The 22,413-nt window shown below is 31.8% G+C and overlaps 1 protein-coding gene and 1 long non-coding RNA gene across 3 annotated transcripts; both read right to left on the reverse strand.

Moving 5' to 3' along the window:
- Positions 1–5,896: 5,896 nt before the first annotated feature.
- On the reverse strand, positions 5,897–7,020 carry LOC107892868 (uncharacterized). 2 transcript variants are annotated; one of them, XR_005925810.1, is made up of 4 exons: positions 6,750–7,020; positions 6,566–6,599; positions 6,257–6,489; positions 5,897–6,120 (listed from the first exon to the last, which is right to left on the reverse strand). It is a non-coding gene; the product is annotated as an uncharacterized lncRNA (long non-coding RNA). The 2 variants fall into 2 exon arrangements; XR_005925809.1 differs by having other exon boundaries at positions 6,257–7,020.
- A 12,447-nt stretch (positions 7,021–19,467) lies between these two features.
- LOC107892504 (uncharacterized) lies at positions 19,468–22,081 on the reverse strand. The gene is made up of 6 exons (XM_016817580.2): positions 21,735–22,081; positions 20,676–21,615; positions 20,509–20,556; positions 20,027–20,089; positions 19,829–19,922; positions 19,468–19,724 (listed from the first exon to the last, which is right to left on the reverse strand). The coding sequence occupies exons 1-6, from the start codon at positions 22,079–22,081 to the stop codon at positions 19,468–19,470; spliced, it is 1,749 nt and encodes a 582-aa protein (XP_016673069.2).
- Between the last annotated feature and the right edge of the window lie 332 nt (positions 22,082–22,413).

Raw genomic sequence — 22,413 nt, forward strand, 5'->3', positions numbered from 1 at the left:
CAATCACCATCACATGCCCAACTAGCACACAAAATAAAAGTAGTGGGCAAAATGTGGGGTTATTCCCACCAAGGTCTAACAAAAAAAAACAAAAAAACCACCATCTACAATCTCTATGACAAAATCCCGATTTCATAATCATTTTTAGTTGTGTATTTGTAATGTTTGCTGTAAAGATTTCATGTTTGATTGATTCATACAAAAGTTTTCCAAGTTGTCACGCCAATTTAATCTCTGTTGTGCAAATAGTGAGAACAAATAAGCCTCCTTTTGTACTTGGATCTTATTCGTTGATGCATCAAAACACATTGATATCAGTACAACTGATATCAAAACAAAAAATAATTTTCTGGGTATAACACTGATTATACTAATATCCAATTGCCATAATTTCTGGGTATGCTAATATCCAATTGCAATAATTATATAGTTGGGTCAAATCCAGGGGATTAAAATACATATTTCTCACTCTAAATCCAAATCATTATATGTTGAAAGAAACGGTAATCATTGAAATCTGTCTTTTTCCCAAGGACTTAAATTATTGTGGACATAAAGTCTGAGATTTTGTCCAATTTATTAAATGATGGGGTATGGTCGGTGTAGCAGGTGAAATTTTTTACATATAATAATAGATGAATAGTTAAATTAACTTATTTTGATGGTATTTATTTTTTTACATAATATTTAAAATTATACATAATTCTTTCTCAATTTATAAATAGGAAGATAATGTATTTCAGCGCATTTGAACCCACGTCCTTCTGCATTAACAATAATACTTATGCTAATCGAGCTAAGATGCAATCAGCAATATAGACAATATTTTAGATATGTATGATAGAGATATCATATCGATTTAAAAGTTATAAAAATATATTGGTAAATTCAATGGTTGAATTGTTAAAATATTAATGGTATAAAATGTTACAGAAGGTTATAAAACTACTTAAGTTTTACATCAGGATAAGTGAATTGCTTCCCATGTTTTAATAATTTGATTGGTAGTCGAATAGGTTAGACCATCTATTTTTGGTTCAATCAGATTGACTAACAATTCAATAATTAATTAAAAAATTTAAAAAATATAAAATTATAAAATCAGTTCAATCTTTGTTTTTTTTTCGGTTTTAAATTTTTTATTGATTTTAAATAGTTCGCTCAGAGATTAGTTTAACCTCCATATTAAAATCGATATATAAATCAATTTCCGATTCAACTAATCTAACTAATCCATTTGATTCGATTCAAATAATTCTAATTATTGCTGAAATAGTTTTAAAAGTTGTAATTTAAAAAAATATTTATCAAGATTCACCTGTTATAATAAATATATAAAATATTTCATTAATTTAATATATTTTACATAACAATACAATTTTCTCATCAAATCAAATCATTTATTATTCAAATTTGACAACACCCCAACTCATAAACCATTGTAATAGAACATACAATGCATTTTTATGGAAACCCCCAAAATTACACAATCATAAGACCTAGTACAAGTTCATTGGTGGGACAATAATGGTGCCAGTTTCCATCATTTGCCTGAAATGTTGATTCAGCTCTAGCTTAAGGCTCACTTGCACAATTGAAGGAAATGTATTCAAAACTGAATTTTTACTGCCCATTTCTCCCGTCACAGCTCTGCAATTCAAATCAAAATCAGATTATATATTTTTCATTTAATTTACTCTTATGTTATTAATTATAAAAACATTAAAAATCATAAAAATTGAGTTCCACGATCATTTTGAGATGTAAATTATTAATGATAACATCAACATTAATGTTCTTCAAAAAATCTTTTGTATTGATAAAATTACAAGACCATTTAACTATTCTTGTGACAAACATATTTTCATTCATTTCTCGATTGATCAAAGTATTTTGGTGTCAAATATAATAGTTCTATACCGGGTCTTGAAGGTCGGATCAAGTGTAGGGATGTTACAAGTTACCACATCAATCTTGTTAAAACATTAACAGTTTAACATGTGGATATGGAGTTGAATTTCAAGAAGTTATCCGAGGAAACGACAACGAAATTAGAGTTACCTTTTACGTTGGAGGAGATTAAGGAAGCAGTATGGAGTTGTGATGAGTTAAAAGCTCCTGGGCTGGATGGGTTTAACATGTGTTTTTTCAAAGGTTGCTGGCAATTAGTAAGAGAAGACCTATTTAATATGATGATAGAATTCTTTAGAACTGGGAAGCTAAAAAAAAGCATAAATTCTTCCTTCATAGCACTTATTCCCAAAACTGAACATCCGAATGATATTTCAGATTTTAGATCGATCTGTCTAGTGGGTTCTCTGAACAAAATAGTGGCAAAGGTGCTGTCCCGAAGAATCAGAGAAGTTATAGGGGATATTGTGAGTGATACTCAATGCGCATTTATAAAAGAGAGGCAAATCTTCGATGGAATTCTGATTGCAAATGAAATAATCCATTCGATCAAGAAAAATTCAGAATTGCGTGGTAGTCTGATTTTTAAACTAGATTTTTCGAAAGCATACGATTGTGTAAGGTGGGATTTTTTGGAGGTAGTATTATATAAAATGGGATTTGGTGTGAAGTGGAGAGGTTGGATATTGGACTGCATTTTAACGGTTAGAATAGCTGTGCTTGTAAATGGTTCGACTACCAATGAGTTTAGAATTAGCAGAGGACTCAGACAGGGGGATCCGCTCTAGCCATTTTTATTCATTTTGGTAACAGAAGTGCTCCATCTAATGCTGGTAAAAGCCGAAGAAATTGGAATCATTGGTGGAATTCAAAATAATATCCCCGATCAATCATTCTCACATTTTCAATTTGCAGATGATACGATACTTTTTTTGAGAGCGGAGGAGGAGTATGTGAGAAATATAAAATATATTTTAAGATGTTTTGAGATTTTTTCTAGACTTAGCATTAATTTCCAGAAGTCATGTTTAGTCGAGTTTGGAGTGGATGAGGAGTTTGTTTTTCGAATGGTAGCATTATGCAGATGTAAGATTGGGGATCTTCCGTTCATTTATTTGGGGATCCCATTGGGTGCTGATCCGAGAACGATAGCAACTTGGTAATCGATAGTGGAAAGATTTCGTTAGAAATTATCCGGATGGAAGTGTCGATCACTTTCATTTGTTGCAAGAATTGTACTCATTAATTCGGTATTATCCACTCTTCCAATTTACTTTATGTCTCTTTTTCAAGTGCCGATTACTGTGATAAAAAATATTGATAAGATTAGAAGAAATTTTCTCTGGGGTGGTGCGGTTGGTAAAAAAAAGATGGCAAGAGTAAGTTGGAAACAGGTTTGTTTACCGAAAGAGAAGGGGGGCGTGGGAGTGGTGAATCTTAAAAAATCAAGAACAGGGCTCTTATAGCTAAATGGAGTTGGAGATTCGCGACGGGAAAAATGCTTTGTGGAGGAAAGTCATTCAAGCTAAGTATGGGGATCTCCCTCAACATTGGAGGTTTAGGACGTTTAATGCGAAAGAGATGTCGATTGTGTGTCGTGGAATGGTGGAGAATTCTAAAACTGCCAATGTAGCAAAATGGGTTGGAAATGATTCATTTCGCTGGTTGATTGGCAACGATAAATCAGTGCTCTTTTGGGAGGATATTTGGTGTGATAATCGTCCTCTTAAGATGGAATTTCTTAGGTTGTTTCGGCTTGTCAAAGCGAAAAAAGAGGTGGTGGAAGCATTCTCTCGAAAGTTTGGATTCAGTGAGGTCCAATGGGATGTTTTTTTTCTGTAATTATGCTCAATCATTTGAATCATTGGTGGGGGATACGGTTTTTGTGCCCAAGATGGACAATCGATTATTTTGGATTCATGATAATGAGGGACTGTTTTCGGTGAAGAAATTATCAGCTTTATTGATAAATAATGGGGATTGGGGGGGGGGAAGAAAATAATTTCACTTTTGACAAAATTTGGAAGCTAAAGGTACATCCAAGGGTTCGAAATTTTCTGTGGATGCTGGCCATTGATCGTATTCCAACTAAAGATTTTCTTTTAAGTCGGGGAGTGCAGCTGGAACATATGAATAGTGGATGCCCATGGTGTGATCGAGAGATAGAGCGAACGGATAATCTTTTCTTCAAATGTAAATTTATTGAAGGATTCTGGTTAAAGATATTTAAATGGTGGGATATTCATTGGGAACCGGTAGCTTGTTTTGCTGATTTTTTACTCACTTTGTTTTAAAGTGAATTTGACAGGTGTTCTTAAAAGCTTATGGATGATATCGGTGTCGGCATCTTGTTGGTCAGTTTGGCTGGCAAGAAATGAAATTGTGTTCAAGAGAACCTCGACGTCAATGGATACATTGTTATTTCACTCCAAAATGAGATCACTGATGTGGGTTAGGGCAGTGCATGAAGATATTCAAATTCAGGCGAGTACATGGTGGTTATGCCCATCGAAATGCACGCCCTCCAGAAATAAAAGAAACGAGACTGTATTACACTGGACTCCAACTCCGTCCAGATGGGCGAAATTCAACGTGATAGGTGCAGCGAAGGATGACGAAGCTGGAACAGCGATAACAACTAGTGAGTCTGAAACAGCTGAGGTATGGGCTATTAAAAGTGCCTTGGATATGTACATTGGAATTGGGTGGCATGTGAAAACTCCTCTTATTTGAATTTAGTTTAGGTGTGGTTTTGAAGTGGTTGTTGAATAGGGATGCTAGATCGTGCTTGTTGCGGAACCTTTTTTTCGATGTTGATAGGAGTATTAATCAGCTTGTCAATGCTACATTCTCAGTGGTTAAGACACAAAGTAATAGTATGGCTGCAATTTTGGCCAATGTTAGGGTGAGAAGATTAGATCTATTTAAAGTTTGGTGGTGATATATGTTTAATTAGTCATTAAGAATTAGGTTGATTGACGAATGTTTTTATTCTTTGTCTATTCGGGTGTTTTGTAATTTTGACTAGAAAGGTCGTTGGTTTTTCCCATCAACTTTCTAGTTTCAAATATGCAAATTGACTGAGCAATTTTTTTTTAAACAGTTTAGTTAGTTTTTTATTCGAAATAAAACAAGTTGACAAAATTTTACAGGTTAAGAGCCAAAGTGACCTAAAAAAAGAATGTAGGCTGAAATGATAAAATGAGTAAATGTCAAGAAGAAAATTTAAAATTATACCAAAAATAAAATTAAAAAAAATCCTATTCTTGAAGGATTGGGTCATAATTCAATTGATTTATTCATCTAATCCTTTAAATCTATGTCTATTATCCATCCGTTATCTTCATTATTCATTATACACGTGAAGCCAGAAATTTTTTTGGATACTAGAATTAAGGTATAAAATTTAAACACAATCTTATCATTGTATTAGCTAATAGCTTTATAATTTTTTAAAGAGCTAAATTAAAATGTAATCATTTTTAGGAGATAAAAGTATAATTTTACCATCATTAATTATAATTTTATATATTTCAAAAGGTAAAAGATGCAATTTTCCAATTTTTTGGGGACCAGGGGCGTGCTTACACCCTTCCTGCCACCCCTGTCATTATACAACCTCATCCCGTATCCTGCTCCCTATGCTTCGTAAAAGCACATATTTTTTTTTAAGGGTGGACTTGATTTTATCGGAAGTGCTTTGCAATACTACAAGCTTAGTTGATGTCAGATTAAAAATTTTAGTTCAACATAATATTTATATTAATATATAATTAATTTAATAATTTAATTCCTAAATAAAATAATTTAGGTATCAATTAGAATTATGATAAAACTATACAAATTATGGAATAGATTGAAACATGATAAAACCGATATTGAAAATATTAAAATATGTTATATAACAAAAAAAATTGAATAAAAACAATGTCAAGATTTATGTAAAACAAATTATTAACGTGTAAATATTAATTATATAAATTTATAAAACTTTACCCAATATATATATATATAAAAACACCATATAACAAAATCAAAACTTGCCTCAAATAAAGACATAAAACTTTTTTTTTCAACATTAATCTAATTATAGATTATTATCATATTTGTTCTTTTTAATACAATGTTTAGAACTACCTAAAGCTTCACTCCAACCCTCAAATAAGAGGATAATGTGCTTCAGCGTATTCGAACCTACACTCTCCTGCACTGATAATAATATCGATGTCAATCAAACTAAGATTCAACCGGCAACAAATACATCAACTTAACAACGCTTTAAATGTGAATTTGATGCAAAAACATCATTTTCCAAAGTCAACGTAAAACTTAACAAAAGACTTACATGCTTCATACCAGAGGCGAAGTCAGAACAATTTTTTGGGGGGCCGAATGAAATTTTAATTTTTTATAGTCTATATCTTTATTATTTATAAAGGATTAAATTAAATTTTTATAATTTTAGAGGGGCCAAAGTGTAATTATACTTTTACTGATTTAAAATTTTTAAAAAATTTAAAAATCTCCACGCGCGCCACCACGTGCATCTCTGTACGGCCATATCCGCGTCAGTCGAACCTGCGAGAAGAGAAGAATAACAGAATACAGCAAAGCAATAGCAGAAAAATAAAGCAAATTTGTATTTATATTTTACCTTTATTCGGCTAAAAAAGGAAGCCGATGGTATACTGTAGACGAGGACAAACACAATCAATATCAATACAAAATATCAAAATCTTCATTTTTAAAGGTGATTTTTGCTTCGTATTTTTCCATTTTTTTTGTTGTTTCTGAAGTTTTTTACACGAAAATAAAGAAGGAAAGGATTTTTTTTTTACCTGCACTACGCCCGAGAGGGAGGGAAACGAAATGTTTCTCCTTGCTTTTCACCGAGTTTGGTCCGTCTTTCGGGGATTCTGGTCTCAAATCCACGTTCTATAGGCGATCAGCTTCGAAAAGGGTTGAAAAGGCCGAGATTTGTGCGCCTTCGACCACCACCTACAGCGGAGCCACGGCGGAGGCTCATCGGTCCAAAAGTCAGGGGGTTGAGGGAGTTTGGGAGTTTTCTTTCCTTGTTTTTTTTAGAAGTGTTGAAAACAAAAAATAAAAAACTAAAATTTGGTTTAAATACTGGTACTAAAACGGTACGATTTTGGGCTTTATGCCCCGGATACGAAATGGCGCTGTTTTAAGGCCCTGGATTCGCGCGTTGACCCTACCCAGGGAGGATCTGCGTGTTTTCCATTAACGGGCAATTTCCGCATTAGGTCCTTCCTCCTTTCTTGGTCTTTCAAATTGATTTATTTTTATTTTTCAATTTTGCCCCATGAATTTACCAGTGATTTATTTGGGTCCGCACTAGAACTATGCGTTTTGAGGACTTGGGATATTTTCCCAGTCAGTCCCTCTCGTTTTCGCACGCATTCATTTGGATCCTTATTATGTTTCGTCAATTTTTGTATTTTATAATTTGTACCCTATATTTATTTCCAATTACGATTTAATCCTTAACCTGTTACAACTTCAATTTCTTTTATTTTTTTTTATTTTTTTTAAAAAACTGATTATTTAATATTTTATTTAGTACTTTACTTATTGTATTACTTTCATTCTTAATTTCATATTATTCAAGTGGATTATCTTAAAATTCCCTTTAAATGTGTTTATATATTTTCTTTTTAAATCTATCTATATATAATTTATTTCTTTAAAGACCCTATTTTAATATATATATATATATTTGTTTATTTCAAACACTTTCCTATATTATTATTATTTTTACATATACATTATTTATATTATTATTATTTTTATATATACATTATTTATATTAAGTTTTTTTCATTTCATGTATATTATTTATTTAGATTGACATATATTATTTTGTATATCACTTACTTTAATTTTTTTATATATTATTTATTTTAAAATTTCATTTATACATTACTATTTCATATATTATTTATTTTCATTTTTATTTTTTTTTGATCTATTTCAAACTTTCATGTATATTACTTACTTCAAGATTTATATATATATAATTGTTTGTTTGCATATTGATGATTCCAAATTGCATTTCTTTTATATCATTCATTTGTTTATTTGTTTTAAAGATTGTTACATGTTATTTGTGTTAATTTGCTTGGTATTTCTTTAAAAATTTGCTTTTAATTCATTAGCCTTCAAATATTAATGTCAGTATTTTATAGTGTATGATGTGTCGCCATTGTATGTACTCAAATTCGTTCCTTTCAAAATTCATATTATGGTCATTCATTTGTATAATATTGTATCTATGTATATTGTTCCATGTTTGTAACTTTGCTTTTTTTACATTATTGCATCGTGATTCAAATTTCAACGTTTTGATTGATATTGGTCGTCTCATTTTTATTCCAAATAAACCAAATAAAATGCATTTTGAGCCGGTTTTATAATCACTTATTTGAAAGCTTTTCAAAATAAGGCAATATTTTGTGTTTGAAAATTTGGGAAATCATGCCCTAACGTGCTGGGTTTCGATTTTTCGTTTGACCAAATAACCAAATATCCTTTTAATAGCATGTTTTGGAAATCATGAGATGATCTCGGTTTTAAGGGTTTAAAATGTCATATCCTAACATACTGGATGTGGTGTTTTATTCCTTTAGGACGAGTGAATTTTAAATTCCAACTCGAGTTGTCCAAACGTTTTTCAAAGGGATTGTATTTTAAAATCTTTTCAAATTTTCGACATTAGGACATTAATTAATCAATAAGATACCAATTTTGGGCGCTGCGAGAGTGCTAATCTTTCCTCGCACGTAATCGACTCCCGAACTCGTTTTCTTGAATTTCGTAGACCAAAATCAATATTTAAATAAAACAAAATATTTTATTAGGTGATCCGATCACACCTAAACAAAAAGGATTGGTGGCGACTCCATCTTCGTTTTAAAAGTCGATCTTGTTTTTCAATATAAAAAAATGGTTTCGACATATTTTTTTTCATTAAATTTTGACTTTTAAAAAATAAAAATAAAAATAAAAAAGGCTTCAAAGAATTTGAGTAAGTAATCTGATAAATTCTGATGTACATGGAACTAATTAAAAATTTGACTAAGTTAAGTGTATCTATCAATTAATAGTATAGCTACGGAAAGTAAAGATATCGTTCCCATGAAGACTATGAATACTAGTAATTATAATCTTTCTATTATTTAACCTAATAATTCGAGTGATTGATTAAAAAATAAAATTAACTAAATTAATTAACTAACGAACACGACAAAGAACAAATTATGAAAAGAACCGATTAACAATCAAGAAGCGAAACAATACCCAAGAAAGAATCCGCCTAGATTTCATCTATCACTATAAATCTAAATTATGTAATTTCTTTACTTAGTATCTTGATTTGTAGAAATCCATAGATTATGCTAATATCTCTTTTGAGCATAAGATCAACTGACTCTAGGTTGATTAATTGAAATTTCTTTCTAATTAAAACCCCTATTATCGCATTAATTCGTGCTTTGGATTCCCCTGTTAGATTTGACTCTGATCTGGTAAATTTATGTCATCCTATTTTTAGGGTTGCATGCAACTCCACTCGATTACACAAGATCTACTATTAAACATGATCTATTCAACCTTGTATTTAAGCACATAAAACATAGATCAATAATCTAGAAATAGCAAACCAAGAATTAAGCACACATAATCAAGAATAAGAATTAAATATTCATTGGATAAAATAAAAATTAAACGGCATAAATCATTATAGGGTTCATCTCCCTAGGTATTTAGAAAATTAATTCATACTTGAAAATAGAAACATCCAAGAGACAATATAACTGAAAGAAATAAAGAAACTCATGATAACTTCCTAAAAAATCAACTGGGAATCTTCAATCTTGACAGAAATCTACTTTAGAGTCGGCTCCAATGGTGTTTTTTGAGTTGTTTTCTTAAGTATTCTATGACGGCTCACTCCTATCATCTTATTTTTTGTCATCAATACGTATTAGAATGCCCGAAAAACCTAAAAATTGTGATTTTTCACAATTCGATGCGTAATTCTATGAAATCAACATGGCTTACACACGCTTGTGTGGATCATAGGGCTGTGTGGTCTGGCTATATGGAATGGTTCAGCCCGTGAGGCTCCTACAGCTTGCTTCGGTGCTCCGATTTTCGCTTATTTTTCGTTCTTTTTTCTCCCAAATGCTTTATTAAATATTAAAACATGAATTTAAAAGATTAAGAGTATAAGATTCACAATTAACATTGAATAATCACCTAAAAATATATTAAGAATGAAATTAAAATATGCTACTTTTAGCACTTATCAAATTCACGCATACCAAAAGTCTACGTTATTGTCAAAAGGGAATCCCTTACACTAATTAGATCTAGTTCATGAACTATTCCTATCTATTCTCTATCTTGTGTCAAAGCCTAAAAGAATAATAAGGATGAAATGAATAAGATTTGTGGATGATTGTAGTGGGGTCATACACTAATTATCGAGAGAAAGCTATATATGTGTAATTTCTCTGTATATTTAGAAATTAGAATAGTATATTGAAATAGTACAGTTGCCGACAATGAATGATTTGCGCATAAATTTAATATGTTTGTCTCTAAATATAATATTATTTAAAGTATCATGAAAGTTTTTTTTAGTAAAAGTCAGATTATCTTTAGCTCTCTTAATTTAAAAAAATAGGTAAGTTAATTCATGTACGTTAAATTAAAGAATAAATTAATCATTCTATTAAAAATTAGTTATTGGACGTCAGCATGAGATACAAATGACACGTCACATATAACTGTTTGATTATTTTGCAAGTCACGGCAATTCTTAATAATAAAGATAGATGAATTTTTTAATAAAAATGACCAATTTACTCTTGAATTTATTATATAAAAAATTAATTTATTTATTTTTTAAGTAAATGGGACAAATTTTTTTTGTAAATAAAATAGCATTAAACAATTACAAAAGTAACAAGGAAGTCAAAAACCCATAATATCATTTTGAACTAGCTCCCTCGCACACCTAGTTACCTATGAAACATGTAGTAGCTTGTTTGAACATGAAATCGCAAATGTGTTATGAATTTTAGAAATATAATAGATACGAATCATTCAATTCCTTTATATCAACTTTTGAATAGCTCGTAGTTTTATAAAATGACTATTAAGAATTTCTCCGACCAAAATTATTTCTACAAAAATAACATTATCACATCTAAAGAATAAAATAAAATTCAACTCCTAATAAAAAAACATTTATAATACTTTTCTTATAATATTATTATATTAACATTCAATCAACCATATCAACTGACTTATTCATATATAAATTAATGTCATCAAATCCAACATCTGACCCCAATCGATTGTAATATCGTGGATATTTGTCGTACATGGGGTTCTTTTTTTTTTTTGTTGACAAGCACTTAGATTCTGAAATTCATGCTGCATGGTAAGTCGATTATGCATGCACGTGATACTCATGTCTCGTGATAATTGCAATTTAGATAAAATAAATACTAGTAAGGCACAATACTATTTAATGAATATAACCTTTTCATTTCATAATGGCTTTTTAAATTCATAATGAAACATCAACCTATACTTGAAGCATCCTGTGACGATGATAATCTAAAAAGAGACAAATCATTTGAATGATTTAAGTTATATTACTCATATTTTAGCAGCTTCACATTTATATGTGTTTAAGGTTTAGATTTTTGGAATTAAATTTTAAAGATTTAGTAAAATTCTTAAAATTTTTAAGAGTTTAGGGAGAATTTTTTTAAAAAATTTAGGACTCTAATTAAAAATTTTAAAATATTTGTGAGATTAATGAAAATTTTCAAAAATTTTAAAAGGATTTAATTAAAATTTTAAAAAAAAATTCAAGAGAGAAATGAATTTTCCAAAAAATTTTAGGCTTCAATAAAATTTTCTAAAAACTTTAAGGGAGAAATAAAAATTTCTCAAAGTTTGGGCTTGCGCCTAAGCCCATAACTGTCCTCTACTTTCCACCAAGTTCCTGAAAACTTAGGCTTTTTTTATAAAAATAGCCCTAAAAAATAAATTAATTATTAAAATAACCCACCCTTTTAATTATGTAAAATAATAACCCATTTTCTACAGTAAAAAGTGGTGAAGCCATATGATATGGCGCCACCACTTTGCCACGTTAGCCAGGGGTATTAAAAAATTATTTTTTGGTGGAGCCATGTTGAATGGCTCCACCAGTATAAAATACTAAGGAAATACTAAAAAATTTGGAAAAACGGGGGACTTAAAAAAAATTTCCCATTTTTGGGTGGAGCCATTCTAAATGGCACCACCACTTTTCTGATTTGTCAGTTTCTTATATTTTTTTTACTTTTTTACTTTTTTTCTTATATTTTATCTCTTTTCTTAGATTTTTTTCTTTTTTAAGTTTTATATTATTTTCTTAATTTATTTTTCTTATTTAATTTATATTATTAATTTTAAAAAATTTGTAATATATATTTAAAATGTTTTATAATATTTTTTAAAATTTTAATTATTATTTTTAAAAATATTTTTTAACTTTATATATATATTTGTGAAATTAAATTTTTATAAATTTTAAAAATGTATTTTTCAAATTAGTTTTGAAATTATTAGTTTTATAATATTTGAAATGTATGTTTAATATTTTATTAATCTTACATACAATTTTAAATATTATTTTTAAATTCTTTTTTTTATCATTAGGTATATATATTTAAATATTAAATATATATATTTTACTCTTGTTATTGTTTTGTTTTTTCTTTTATGTTTAATTATTATTATTAACTTTAAAAATTTTGAAATATTTTATTAATATATATATTTGTAAATTTTAGATATGTATTTTGAGATTATCTTTTTTAAATTTTAAATACAATTTTTAAATACATTTAAAAATTATAATTTTTTTAATAATATAAGAAATCATAATATTTTAAATATTTTTTAAAAATTTTGTCTTTTTCCTTTTTTTTTTTACTTTTTTGAAATTTTATTTTTTTTCTTATTTTATTTTGTTTATTTATTTTATTATTAATTTTAAAAATTTTGTAATGTATATTTAAAATGTTTTATAATATATTTTTTTACAATTTTAAATATTATTTTAAATTCTTTTTTTAACATTAGATATATGTATTTAAATTTTAAAGTTTAAATTAAAATATATATATTTATTATAACTTGTCACATCATGTCAATGGTGTGACTATTAATAAATTTAAATATAAATATAAATTTAAAAAATATATTAAATATATATTTTATTATTTTGACTCTTTTTATTGTTTTGTTTTTAAAAAAAAAATTGTTATATATATGGGTGGGGCTTGGTCCCCTTGTATGGATGAAGAAGTTGAGTGAGGGAAAAAAAAAAGGTACGTTTGTTAAAATTTTATTCTTTTGTTTTTATATTTTATAGTTAATGTAATATAATAAATAATTGTATTGTATGTTTGTTTTTTTATATTATACAGATTTGAAGATGTCTTCTAGAGCAAATACAGATCACACTTCATCGATGATCAACGAAACAGTAAAATTTATTATAAATTAAAAAAAATTCGGTTTAGTTTCTCAATTTTTTGCTAATCGCTACTCTGCTGAACATGTTTTGACTGCTTTAAAATACTTATCTCTAATTAGTTGTTATTTAGCTTCTGTTGAACATTTTAGATTATTAATTTGATTATACTTTGTAATACTTTATTTTTGTTATAATTGATTTAGATATACATTATTTGTAATTGTATTTGTATACTTTTAAAAAAAAAAGTTAGTAGCACTCACCTCCAAACATTTAATTTAATCACACAAATTATAATAGAATAGATATATTATAAAAATAAATTAGGATATTTTCATTTTTTTAAATAACTACCCCTTAAAATTGACTTACTTAAAACTTTACTCTATTTTTACTAATTTCATACTTAATTTATTAGACGGTGTGTAGGGATTAATACGCAAAACTATTACTTGACGAGCTCGATATATGAAAAAAATTCTTTTAATTTTAATATATATATATTATTAAAACAATAATAATAAAAGTGAATATATTTGATTATTTACTAGTTAATTTATAAATAACTAGAAAACATAAGTATTTGTTTAAAAAATACTTTATGTTTTTAAATTTTATCATATAAAAAAATATTAGTATTCCTTGAAAAATAATTTTTCGCTATTACTCACTTTAAAATTTGAATAAGATATCATAAAATTTTAAAATTAGAAATATATACTTATTGTAGCTATTGGTGTCGAATTGAACTTGCTTGAACCAATCATCTTCTCTTGGGTTGCTTTCTGGTTTGGACTTATTTTTTACACTGGTGGAGTTTGAGTTGCTACTCAATGAATTTCTCTTTTCTTGTAATTTTACTAGTCCCCAGTTCATATTCTTGTAATTTCTCCCATTCTTTTATTATTAATATATTTATTTTAATTAATTTAATGCTTAACTATGGTTAGGATATAATAATCACATTTGATTTCTACGTGTTAATATTAATATTTTATGACAAATTTTCATTCTATTATTAATATATTATTACTTATTTAATTTAACTTAAATAAAAAAAATACTTAGAATGGTTACATTGGTATAATATAAGTGTGATGTTTTTATTTTCTCAACCTTTCAATTTTACTATTGAACATATTTTTTTATGTTTAAATTATATAGATAATTGATTTATCATATTTTTATAAAAAATTTACCATACAGGATGGTTATCGGGTTTTGAGGTTGCGGTGTCATTTTCCCAAGTACGATCCAAACGAGCGGATCATGCCATACTTACGGTTGGCGGGATTTGGGGACGTCGCATTGATCCGGAGGTTTGACTTGAGGCCAAACTTACTATCCGCCTTGGTTGAGCGGTGGTGTACGGAGACCCACACCTTCATTATGCCGTGCGGGGAGTGCATTATCACATTAGAAGACATCGCTATGCAACTTGGGTTACGAGTTGACGATGCTGTGGTCACGAGTTGAAGCAGAGTGTTGGAACCTTCTGTAGTATGCCACAGACTGCTTGGACAGTCCCCTCGTGATGGGGAACAGAATTTCACATGCTTGACATTAGCATGGTTGAGAGCAAATTTTAAGCAGTTATCGAGCACTTCCTGTAACGCCCCCACGCCCGAGACCGTCGCCGGAGTCGAGTATGAGGTGTTACTAAGCTTAATTTAACATATTTAGAACTTTGGATTATTTATTTCTACATTCACAGCTTTTAAGCTACTTGCATCACAGTCACAAGAAAAATCATATCTCGAGTTACGAAACTTGAAATCAAGATCCGTAAATTTTCCCTAAATCTAGACTCATATACCTATCTACTAATTTTTTTATAGAATTTTTGGTTAGGCCAATTAGTACAGTTTATTAGTTAAAGTTACCCCTGTTTCAGGACTTGACTGGTCTGACCTCTGTTTACCACGAACCACATTTCTATCTGTAAAAAATCCATATGACTATGAGGTTTATTTATCCTGAAACTAGACTCAATAAGGATTCTGATAATATAAAATAAACTACCTAATTATATCTTTACAATTTATGGTGAATTTCTAAAGTTGGAACAGGGGATTCAGAAACTGCTATGACCCTGTTTCACTAAAATTCAAATATCTTGTAACATATAATCCCTTTACCTGTTTCATTTGTTTCATGTGAAACTAGACATAATAAGCTTCAATTTGATATGTAGTCCATCACCAAGTTCAACTTCTATGATTTTTAGTAAATTTTTAAACTCGCGTCAGTGTTGCTGCAGTATTCTGTTTATGGCAAATTTCATCCCTTTTATGAGTTTTTATGCACTAAGTATCTTAATAATTTTCCTTAACATCAAATATAATCTAAACTAACTATTTTCATAATTTATAATTATCAAGCATTTCCTCAACCATTCCATCACCATACCATAAGATCATTTACACAAAAAAGGTATATTGCTATACATGCCATACTTAAATTTACAAGCCATTACCAAAAGTCTTCCGGATAGTGTGACTGAGCCTTCGACCTATCCCGACTCCTGAGCTGGCTTGTCCAAAACTACAATGAGTAAGAAGGAGGGAGTAAGCATAAATGCTTAATAAGTTCATATGCAAATAATAAGTAACATAACAAACAGTCATACCAATCAACATTAGCATGTATCACTAAAACACATATCACATTTTTAATCATTTTTCATCATCTTATTACCTTATCGTGGTTGTATCAATACTCAACCCGAGGGTTAAATACATGCCTGTCCAAAATATCCATTTCACATCACTTACCAATACGTCTCTTTACATCTCGAATATTCCTCCATTTGAGTAGAACTTTACCCGTTGAACACATCGGAATATAATTCGGATACATGGATAACTTGCACATAAGTGCCATATATGCAATCAAGCAATCATGTAACCCGCCATAAGCGAACTCGGACTCAACTCAACGAGCTCGGGCGTTCGCATCCATAAGTGAACTCGGACTCAACTCAACGAGTTCGGATGCCTAGTTACATCTCACGAACTCGGACTCAACTCAACGAGTTCGGATGCTCAACCATCCTAGTGACATGTCACTTGTATCCTAATCTATTCCTAAGGTTCAAACTGGCTTTTTCCTCGAACACTTATCCTTGCCGTCTTCCGTAGAATGCCGAAATCAATACTCGGTAACAATTATATTTAACAAGTAGTTCACATAATTTACATATTATTTGAAATTAACCACAAAGCATACATTTCATAATAAAATTCAGCATAACATATAATTAACATCAATAACTTAAAAATAACCATTATGCTACATTATTTACACATGAACTTACCTTGGTACCAAAATACAAGGATTTTGCAATTTAGTCCACAATCTTTTCTTTTCCTCGATTGAGGTCGATTCCACGTCTTTCTTGATCTAAAATAACACATTTAGCTTATTTAATACTCACATTATCAAATTAATCCTTAACTCAAATTTTGGCAAAATTACAATTTTACCCCTAAACTTTTGCATATTTACATTTTTGCCCCTAGGCTCGGGATTAAACTTTATTCCTTATTCTTATGTTTTACAACATGCTGATCACTTTTCTCTTCTATGGCAACATCAAATTCTCACTCTAACATGTACTTGTGACTATTAGGTATTTTTACCGATTAAGCCCTTTTACTCGTTTTTGCTTAAAATCGAGTAGTACAAGTTGTCTAACATAATTTAAAACTTCATATTCTATCATGAAACATCAAAATACATAAATTTCACCTATGGGTATTTTTCCAAATATAAACCTTAGGTTAAATTATTGCTAACATAAGCTTTATCGAGTTACCGGGATCTCAAAAACGTAAAAATCATTAAAAACGGGGCTTGGAATCACTTACTATGGGGCTTGGAAGCTTGAAACAAACCCTGGCTATGGAGAACCCTTGAAATTTCGGCCTAATGAAGAAGATGGACAAAAATTGGCTTTTAATTTTGTTTTTAATTCATTTTAATAACTAAATGACCAAAATACCCTTACTACTAAACTTTCTAAAAATTCCTTCCATGTCCTAATTTTGTCCATGAACTTAAAATTGGTCAAATTGCTATTTAAGACCTCCTCGTTAATATTCCAAAACAATTTCATACTAAAAACTTCTAGAATGCAAGTTTTGCAACTTATTCGATTTAGTCCCTACTTTCAATTTAAGCACTTTAGGCATAGAATTTCATCACGAAATTTTCACACAATCATGCAATCATATCATAAACCTCAAAATAATTATAAAATAATTATTTCTATCTCGGATTTATGGTCACGAAACCACTATTCCGATTAGGCCCTAATTCGGGATATTACACTGCCACTGAGCAGGAGGTGATGTATGCTGCTCGAGCCTATATTATGCAGCTGATTGGGGGGTACTTCTACCAAACAACACTTCTAATAGAGTCCACTTAAAGTACTTGCCTCTATTGGAGGATTTTTCTCGTGCCGGTAGTTACAGCTGGGGATCTGCGGTGTTGGCTGCATTATACTATGAGCTCTGTCGTGCAACAAAACATGGGGCTAGTAATATGGCTGGTTGTTTGGGTCTACTGCAGTCTTAGACTCTATACAGGATACCGTTTCTAGCGGTTGTTAGGCACCAACCATATTCGTGGCCACTTATAAATAGGTAAAAACAAAATTATACTTAACATTTAACGACTCATAAGTGTGGATAATATTTTTCAAAGTTTAACTGCCAACGTATTTGTTTCGATTTCAGATAGGCGACGTCTCCGGGAATTGGTGCGAGCCAGACATTAATCATTTACCGTCAAATGATAGAGGCGTATACCGGAGAGAAAGTAATATATATTAATATAGTTTAAGTAACGTTTATTTAACTTATCCACTTACAGTATGTGATGTGAATTGACTCATTATGTTATATTGTACAGTTCTTGTGGATGTCGTATTCTACAGTAAACATTGCAACCCTTATTCCTCAGAAGGTTCACGTTGAAGCTCGTATGTGGTGCATTAACACACCGATGCTCAACTTCTCAACCGTTGAGTGGTACAACGGTGATCGAGTTATGCGACAATTTGGGTGTAAACAATTTGTGCCGGTCGAGCCACAACAGTTTGCTGATGTCTACGGTAAGACCATGCAGGGGAGACATACATTAGATTGGAGCGTGGAACATCAATGTTATGTAGCACTATGGAATACCCGGTACGACAAGCGGCCTGAGATGCACTCCTGCATGTTTGACTTCAGTCCCTTGACTGAATATATGCAGCGGTACATGAATCGATGGCGAGTTTATTTATATGGTGGACAACTTATAATAGTACCAGGTCACGGCTACAGAAGTGGAAATCAACCTACGGTGGAGGTAGAGGATCAACATATAGCGGAGCCCGACTCGGAGGACCAAGTTTTAAACACATCGGAGCAATGGGTTGACACTTTTTGTGATGAGTCCCACAGCAGTTCATATAACCCGGACATAGGTGGTTCGAGTTCATATCACCCGGACATGGGTGGTTCGAGTTCATATCACCCGAACATGGGTGGTTCGAGTCCATATCACCCGGATATAGGCGGTTCGAGTCCATTTGACCTAAAGCAACCACCGACATCAGTTGATATGTTTGGTAATAACATGTACCCCACCCCGCCTCAGGCCACGATCGACCCAGTTGCCAATCCTTCAGATGTGTACAATACACCTCAACATCCACCCCGTCAACGAAGGCCCGTAAACCGTTATACCCCAAATGATAATACCACTCCTGGTTCTTTCCAATTTTAAGTTATGTAAATTTCAAGTATTATGTGATGTTTGTTGTATTGGTTTAAGGTTTCACAACTTATATATTAGTGTTTTTTTATTTAATTTATTATAAAATCTTTTAAAGTATTAAAAGTTGCAACTATTAATTTTAAATATAATTTTAACACTAAATAATACAAACTTTATTTCTAAAAGATCATAATATAGACAGACCTCAGTTACAACATTTAATTTCTTTTAGACCGTGAAGATTGGCCTGTGTAGACGTTTCCATGGGGACATTTGCTCCGATTGTGGCCAACTGTTCTACATATGGTGCAACGCTTTGGATCGACTTGTTCTCTTACATCCATGTCGTTTTGAATCCTCGTTATTGTCGGTCTACCTTTGACTCTCCTACGTAGTGACCGATCAGACAACATCTCAAATGCAGGCGATTGCATTTCCCATGTCGATATATCCCTTAATACAGGGAACTCATTACCTCAAATACGCAACGTACATTCAAGTGTGTATACATCATCGATATATTGTTCGACATTCAAACTATAGGTAGCACAAGCTACAACCATATGCGTACACGGGTACCGTAGTGCTTGGAACATCCCGCACTCACACCGCCTATTTTGGAGATCAACTCCATAGGACCGTGGCGGGATTCCTGACCAACGACTGATATATTCTGTCACTCAAAAAGTTTCCAAATTTCGAGAATATAGTTCTACATTCATCAACCTAGCCCTTTGAGTGTTATCTTTCATGGCATCTCTGCTTTTTTCGACGTACACGTGTCCTGCCTCTAACTGTTTTGCTTGTTTCAACCCCATTTTTGGCATTAAGGTTGCTAACCTGTAAAATGTGGCTGAAAAAATAGCTGAAATTAGCAAGTGACGCGTACGCCTTAAGACGGAGTTAACGGCCTTAACAAGGTTAGTTGTCATATGGCCATAACGGTACCCCTCGTCAAAACATTAAGCCCATTGCCACGGCTCCATGCTACTCAACCACTGTGTAAGAGAAGGTTTACAGCCCGCCATATCAGTCTCTAACCTCGCCAACTTATGTCTAAATCGGTGTGGTTCCAGCTCGTACCCTATGTATATATTCCGATAAAATGCGTTAAAATTAGGAAATAGACTAGAAATAATTATAAATACAAATTTAAATATGATATTTTTACCTATGTTGACAATTCGTTTGCGCCAGTCTCTTTGTTCTTATACTCATTGTAGAAGTTCACAGCGATGTGACTAATACAATAGACAAACCTCCACGGAACCTCCGATTGCCGAATTGCAGCAACAAGACCCTTCGATCTGTCAGATATAATACAAATGTTGTCTTGCCTGACAACATGTCTCCGTAAGTTTCGAATGAAATATGCCCATGATTAAGAGTTCTTCGACTCTACGATTGCAAAAGCGATTGGTAGTACATTTCTATTACCGTTTTGTGCAACCGCAATCAGAAGTATTTGCGTGTATTTTCCATAAAGCCATGTTCCATCAACTTCCACTACCGGTTTGCAGTGGGAGAAAGCCATAACACATGGATCGAAAGTCCAGAACAGTCGATGAAACACTCTTTTTCCCAGTTTCAATTCTCCATTAGGGCCTCTATAAGGCAACGTTTGCAAGTCCACGACAGTTCCTGGGACATACTCTACCATTGCTGAAATCCAACTCTGAAGTTCATTGTATGACTCATCCCAGTCTCCGTACAATTGTTGCATGGCCATTTGTTTCGCCCACCACGCTTTCTTGTATGACACTCTGTACTGAAATCGAGCTTGCATGTCTGCAATCAATGTTGACACAGGAATGATTGGGCTATCTTTCACCAGTGGCATGATGCAGTTGCAAATACTTTTGGCATCCAATTTTCGGTGGTCTTGAGACATGCGTGCAATAGTACATATATGACGCCCTTCTAATTTTCGTATTTGCCACTGTTGAGTCATCTGTATAAATGCAGCATGAACTCGCCAACCACACATATTGTCGGCTCTCCAACATTCCCCAACGTATAATGTCGGTGTAGATTTGGCAACCTTGTAATCAATCGACAATTTCATGCTGTATTGTTTGATGGCAAACACACAATCCGCCTTATTCTCGAACTGTTGCCCAACGAACAACTCGTTGAACTGTGAATTTAACGCCAATCTATGAGCAGGTACTATATCAGCGTACTCAGGGAACTCGGATGCATGCGCTGCATCTGGATCTACGTTCAACATGTTGCCCCCAGGTTCATTTCGTAAAATAATACCATGACTCGGGTTACAGAATGAAGGGCTGTGAACATCTTCAACCTCCTTTGGGCCTTCATCATCGATATCGTCCGGAACCTCATCAACATCGGGGTCACTAAATCTTCAACGTCTTGATCAGAATCTTCACCATTACTGGTCATTTCTCTGACATTTGTCTCAGTGCTTATTATCACCTCCGGATGTATTTGTAGACGGGGACCGAGGGTTAGGTTGTTGTACGAACTCCCACCATAATTAGGAATTTTGGGTATCTGCGACATTCCATCGCATTCTAATTGGCCTGTCCATCCAACATTAAGATCAAAATCAAATTCGCGATATTGACTTATTGGGCTAACATTTTCAACAGGCTCTAAGTCTGCTAACTCAGCAAATAATTCAACTGGTTGGGGGTTCACACTCCCAATGGACCACCATATTTCCATCATAGTGCCCAAGTCATCATCATCTAACAGTTGCGTCGCACAAAATTTGAACGGATCTGTAGAGATTGGAAACTTGTAAAATAATTTGGACATCGCCCTTCCACAACGGATAGCTATTTTCGCACTGATCTTCATTTTCATTTCTGCTAGCTTCACATTTTTTTGAATCGCAAACCTACTCTTTGCCGGCCTTGAAATACACAGCCAATATCACCTTCTACAATTTCACCATAAAAAACAACATACACCAAAAACACCTCATTATTCATTTTTAACAAATTTTTTGAACTTTTTCATTTAACATAACAACTACACCACTCTATATATAAAAGAAAACCAAGAGGTAGAGCCATAAAGAATGGCTCCACCAAAATACTGTGATTTTTTAGAGTATAGGGGTCCCCGTAGCAATTTTACCATTTCCTGGTGGAGCCAAATAATTTGGCGCCACCAGTTTTCAAGTCTGACAACCA

The sequence above is a fragment of the Gossypium hirsutum genome, chromosome A04 (genome assembly GCF_007990345.1).
Source record: "Gossypium hirsutum isolate 1008001.06 chromosome A04, Gossypium_hirsutum_v2.1, whole genome shotgun sequence".
Lineage (NCBI taxonomy): Eukaryota > Viridiplantae > Streptophyta > Magnoliopsida > Malvales > Malvaceae > Gossypium > Gossypium hirsutum.

What these genes read in the sequence shown, in the direction of transcription:
- LOC107892504 (XM_016817580.2), bottom strand. Translation starts at nt 22,081, where the DNA reads ATGAAAATGAAGATCAGTGCGAAAATAGCTATCCGTTGTGGAAGGGCG. An exon ending in CACAAAACGGTAATAGAAAT is followed by an intron (nt 20,557 to 20,675) that starts GTACTACCAATC and finishes TATATCTGACAG; the next exon opens with ATCGAAGGGTCTTGTTGCTG. An exon ending in GGGATGTTCCAAGCACTACG is followed by an intron (nt 19,725 to 19,828) that starts GTACCCGTGTAC and finishes TGCGTATTTGAG; the next exon opens with GTAATGAGTTCCCTGTATTA.